The 5777-nt window shown below is 39.2% G+C and overlaps 1 protein-coding gene across 2 annotated transcripts in view; it reads right to left on the bottom strand.

Annotated features, from left to right (window-relative positions):
* Window positions 1–5454, bottom strand: part of LOC108802336 (sarcoplasmic/endoplasmic reticulum calcium ATPase 1) — a 22077-nt gene extending 16623 nt beyond the window's left edge. For both annotated transcript variants that reach the window (XM_018574200.1, XM_018574199.1), the window contains exons 1-3: window positions 5081–5454; window positions 1850–1867; window positions 1627–1709 (exon numbers count right to left, since the gene is read on the bottom strand). In XM_018574200.1, coding sequence (XP_018429702.1) covers window positions 1627–1709; window positions 1850–1867; window positions 5081–5198 — 219 coding nt within the window. In that variant the 5' untranslated portion in view covers window positions 5199–5454. The remainder of the gene's footprint in view (window positions 1–1626; window positions 1710–1849; window positions 1868–5080) is intronic.
* Between the last annotated feature and the right edge of the window lie 323 nt (window positions 5455–5777).

Genomic DNA, 5777 nt, shown 5'->3' with positions numbered 1-5777 from the left:
GATAACCAACAGTGTTAACTGCTGACATTGTTTACGATCTGATTACAGATAATTTGTAGTCCAGAGCTAAAATGCTTATAATCTGAACATGAGAATCACAGATTTTTAGGGTACAGAGTCATAAGGGCATCTGCCTCTACACAAAGTATGAGAACACTTTAGGCTGGCTATGGATAAGTAGATGTCCTACGAAAAGTGTTGACTAGAAACCTACCCATCCTCAAATAACAGCGTACAATCAGGACCTACAGCTGACAGAATAATACAGTTTATATGTAATCCCTTTTCTTCTTTGAAAAGGAGACAGCCGGAGCCCATTAGCACACAATTTTTAGTAAAAAAATGGGAGAATTGTGCATATGATATGGAGTCCGGCAGAAACTCTTGTTATCGCTCCCTAGGGAAGGCCTACGCTGACTGATCTTTGCAATGTCATCGCTTTCAAAGATTGAGTTGGTAATATTTACCTTAATAACGCTTCCCGAGAATGCGGAGAGTATTCAATCTACTTTTATTATACAGAAGGGAACAAAAATTAAAAAATGTCTGTTGTCTGTAGCAACCCGTGACGTGATCACCTTAATTTTCTAACTTGGTCTTGAAAACGATAGCTGGAATACAGCTGCTATGAACAGGGGCGTAACCACAGATTATTGGGGCCCCATAGCAAAATTTTGATGGTGTCCCCCAGCAACCTCTCTACTGTCAATGATATTAAAGTCAGGTAGCCGGAGAGCTTCCTGCATAGTCCCCCCTGTACATAAGATGTCAGTTCTTCATGATGAATAATGTCAGTGTCAGCAGCAACTTCTGCAATCCTTATTGGGGCCCCCTTCCACCCCAGGCCCCATAGCAGCCGAATGGGCCGCTATGGCTATTGTTACGCCACTGGCTATGAACAACGTTCCATTTTCCTAACCTCCGACTTTTACATTTGAGGCCCAGTATGTTCGCTCCTTGATACAACATGTGCGATTATCATTTATATGTACAATATCAGTAGTAGCACTATAAAGTGTATCGTAAGAAAAACAAAATAAAGATCATACAATTTGAAAAGTATTGTTAGGATTTAGTATTGCCACTTTGCTCCTGTACTTGCAAAATGGAGGAGAATAGGCAAGCCTGCATGTCTGGATTAAAAATGGTCATAAAAAGTGACAGCTGGTTTTCATGCCATGATTTTTAACAGAGGGTCTATCTTAAATGTAAACATGATACATTTAAAACATATATACAAACTGTATTAAATGGCCAGTTTTGTCAAAGGTCTTAAAACAAAAGGATTGTGGTATGTTTATTCTGTTAGACTGATATTGCATGAAAGGTTTACTTCCTACCTAAACATCTACGAGATTACGATTGGAATACTATGTGGAAGTTTTTCTTTAGCATTTGATAATTAAACATCTTGTCTAGGATATTGCTCTCCAACAAGCTTGTATTATCTTTGGATATATATCATTAGCAGCTCATTATTGTGCAGTAACTCACAGCAACCAGTCCACACTCAACATTAACTGTCCTTTGATAATGAAAGAATGTGTACAATTGGATACTATGAGGTATTGAATTTTGGAGTCAGTCAGTAACATTGGGTGCTATCTGTAGCCTGTGCATACTTACAAATGATATGATAGCAGCCAGCAGCAGAATTCGGACAAGCAGATCTTCAAACTGTTCTGCAACTAACTCCCAAATTGTTTTTCCTGGAGACAAAATAAGAGTCCATCAGTTGTCAGGGACAGACAAGGCACTAGAATGTTTGCACTATCATTCATTACTATGGAGGCTAAAGGACACCTCACCACTATACTACATGTGCAATAGTCTGAAAAAAGAAACTCACCCTCCTCTGCTGGGAGCTCTGTTCAGTGAAGGAGACAAAAAAAGAGAGGAAAGAGAGTAAAATTAGTTTCTTAGCTAAACAGAGAATTAAAATAACTTTATGCAAGAATGATGACAATACAATGACACAGCAATTATAATTGTGCATGCCGGGAGGGAGCTATAATGACAGCATTTTTGTTTAAATCCAAACTGTTGTTGATGGTGGTGTGTGTGTGTATGTGTGTGTCTGTGTCAATTTATGTTGACTTATATCTATAATAAGTCCCAAAAATATATAGGGGTAGTTTTTGGCAATTCCATTACCCCGGTGAATGAATTCACCCTGTTCATCTTAGTACCGTAATTAAAGTATTCTGTTAATCCAGTGGTTACACTTACATTGTATGAATGAATGTTCATTTTTGTCATCCATTCTCCTCTAAGCACACTTGTGTTTTCATCCCTGTAGATCTATGAATGCACCTCTATGTAATTTTACTGGAATCTTGTACTTTTGATGATTCCAAAAAATATGAATCCATACTATCAATGTAAGGTACTGTAGGCCTGAATTATTTAAACTTCAGCAAAGATATTCCATAGCAACCAAATTGATTCCTTATTTCATGTTGCAAGTGAATGAAAACTGATTGTTTGCTATGGTTGCTTTGTACAAGCTACCCTTGCAAATATTATCCATAATAACTGATATAAGATTATTGCTTAATTTGTTAAATGCAAAAGAAAGATTATTGTGAGTTGCACTGAAGCAAGTGTGTTGTCAAATGACCATGTTAATGATGTTTTTGCAAGAGGCTAGCCTAGGGGTTATGTGACAGCTTTGTAAATCCTGCTGTCAGTTTATGTCACGCAGATACTATGTATGTGCCTAATGCTGAGGGAACAGAATGCTCCCGGATATGTATCTCGGGATCTTGCACCACACCGTGTGATCCTGGCCAAAGTAGCGGTGTAGAAACTCCCCGGTGCCCCTTGACCTTTTTGTACCTAAAATATGATGTAAGTTGGATGATTAATGAAGCTTCTCTTCTGGAAGGGGGACCAAAATGTAAGATATGAATTTTTAATACTCAGGTCTAGTTGTTGATGGCATTGCTAAAAAAAGAAAAGAAAAATAGCAGCGTAACCTCCAGTTAGGGCATGCGGTTTTAGTTCAAGAACAGGTAGATGTTGTGCTCTGTTAATGTCGGTACTTGGTGAGAAGCATTAGCCTTGCTAAAGTTTGGAACCTGTGCTGTTCTTTCTGCTGATGGAAAAAAAGATTCCGTGTTATTTGCAATGTTATATGTGTGTGGAAGGATTTACGATTGCAGTCCGTTAGCCTTTCTTTAGGTTATGTTTAATTAGAGACTTAGCATAGTCTCTTTTACTTGTAAAATAATAATTATTTGTTTGTATTTGTACCTTAAATGCAACTAAGCAGTGCAAAATGTAAGTCTGTCGCTAAATTTAGACCTTCAGTTGCAGTAAGCCTGAGTATAAATATGTCTATATATAGAGATGCATGACTTATTATGAATGTATTTTGGGGCACACTGGCTGACATTGAGATTTGGGAAGACCACGGTAAGGATCTCTTCTCTCAGCAGTTTGTAGCCTGGGAGTCTCTTGAAGGACACAGCGGAGATGGCTGTATATGGCGAGTGACATCATGGGTTGGATCTAATACCCCAACTCTAAAATACCTCTCACTGCCATGTAAAGGAGCCAGCTTGGCTCCAATGTATAGGGATAGTTATATTTCAATATCTATATGTCCCGCTGTATATCTTTAACTAGGCCTACATATAACTAGTTATGTATAGTATGCCTATAGTCTGAGTCTAGTCTCAGTCCTGTCGATGTCACCTGATATGAACAGTATGTGCTCAGAGTAAATCTATACATAAAACCTGCTGTGGCAAGTAGGTACTGTGTTACCTATATACATCTTTATATCACTAAGATGTCCTATATGTATAATTATGATTTAATAACTGTTTGTATGTATAGAATACAGTTTGTCTCCCTTCTTTGAACATGATCACAAATAAGGTATACATTATACAGGATAATATACCTTATTGCAGTACAGAACTTAGTCATTCTCTTTATCTATAGGCCAATATAACTGCAAGCTGTCCTGCCAGCTCATAGATGTGTGGCTCCTACTTCAGGAATGTGACATTTAGAGAGATCCCCTCATTGTCCCCCGGGACTAGTAAAAGACAATCATAGCAACTCCATAATAACACAGCCGGGAACCCCAGAGTTATGTGTCGGAGGAAGATACCCATACAGTCTATATATACTATTTACTTAAAAAAAAAAAAATATGCATCAAAATACACTTCTTCCTCCAAAACCACCTCCGTGCAGTAATTGTATCACATGCCTGGAGCACAAGAAGCACAGATAGATATGGAGGTCTCCTCTTGTCAGTGTAGACAAAACAGAGCTCATGTTCTACGGTGACCTATCTCTAACAGCAGGGTGACAAGTGGCACAGAACAGATGTCTTGCACTCCACCAGCCCTTCAATGCAAAGTGCATCACTTACATAGTCAAACATACAAGAACTAAATACATGGCTGAACATGTCAGAGGAAGGGGTGACACCACTATGCATCCTTTGCATTATAACTTTACATTCTGCACATTCATCCTTTTCTTTTGGCTCACTTTTTGCCATTTTAATTTACTTAACTCCCCTTCCGGACTAAGAAACTAATATGGTTATAGTTTCGTGATCACATTTTTCTCTATATTCCTCCCTTATGAATTAACCAGCAGCTACCTTAACATTTTCCTTGCTTTATAACATATTCTTTCCTGTCTTTATATTTTTTACAGCACCATCACAAACAATTCAGGTTGTTGGAACAAATCAAACATGTTAATGACTTCCAATAAACTATCTTTGAAACATTGCTTATTGTGCAAGTCATTTGCTTTTCCATGGACTAGGGTTAAATAAGGCTAAAGATCTACTTTATCTATAGCCTCAGCCATTCTCCAATATCACTTTTAGACAACATATACTCAATGCAATATAATTATATGGTGTTGCAGCGCTCTAAGCTTGATGTCTGCACATCAGTTTTATCCCAAAATAAACCCTTTTTCTCTCTTAGACCAACAGTGTAACTTTTTTTAAAAAATTTTTTCGCTTTGTAGAGACTTTCAGTTTGGAACAATTTCCGTTGACACATCGCACATAGAAATGGTCACAAAAAGAGATGCAACATACCATTGGGTCCATACTTGTCAAAGTTTTTCTTGACTTGATCAGCAGCGAGACCTGTGTTTTCATTGACCCCAAAATAGGCCAGGGCTTCCTCAGTGGTTTTGGCGTGCGCGTTCTCCATCCTTGCCTCTCAGCCCTGTTGCAAAGGGCTCACCTCGTCCTTAAGTTTAAGAAGTTTCTTCTCCCCCCCACCTCTTATGGTCGACCGAGTCTTTGATGGTCAGGTCCCCCTTTTTTGCAGCTGAGTATTGCAGCGTATTTTCCCTTAAGAGCCGACCCGTGGCTCAACAGCTCATCTCCTGCTCTCTGTCCTCAGCAGGAGATTGGAACACCTTTAACCCCGGACCCCACACAGAAGCTGTCAGAGAGAACCTTTGCTGGAGAGGTGCTTATAAGGGAGTTGAGAAAACCCCACCCCAACCTTATGCTGTAATTGGTTAAGGGGAGGATCAATGTCAGCTCATGCATTAATACTAGGTCCAGCCTTTATAGAAAGGAGACCCTCTTTGGTTTTTTGTTTTTGCTGACTTGATGAGCTTTGTAGGCGTGTTACACAGGCACACATACACACACACACGCACACTAGCCTGTCAATCAATGTCCAGGACAAGCTTGTAAGAAGACCCAGTGGGTGTCCCTCCCTCAGATCCCATCCTGGCAGAGAGTCTCCCCTATTTCCCTCCTCTCAGCCCATTCAAGT

Source organism: Nanorana parkeri, unplaced genomic scaffold (assembly GCF_000935625.1).
Source record: "Nanorana parkeri isolate BGI_ZX_2015 unplaced genomic scaffold, ASM93562v1 scaffold2805, whole genome shotgun sequence".
In the NCBI taxonomy this organism is placed as follows: Eukaryota; Metazoa; Chordata; class Amphibia; order Anura; family Dicroglossidae; genus Nanorana; species Nanorana parkeri.
This window is presented reverse-complemented; position numbering and strand designations above follow the sequence as displayed.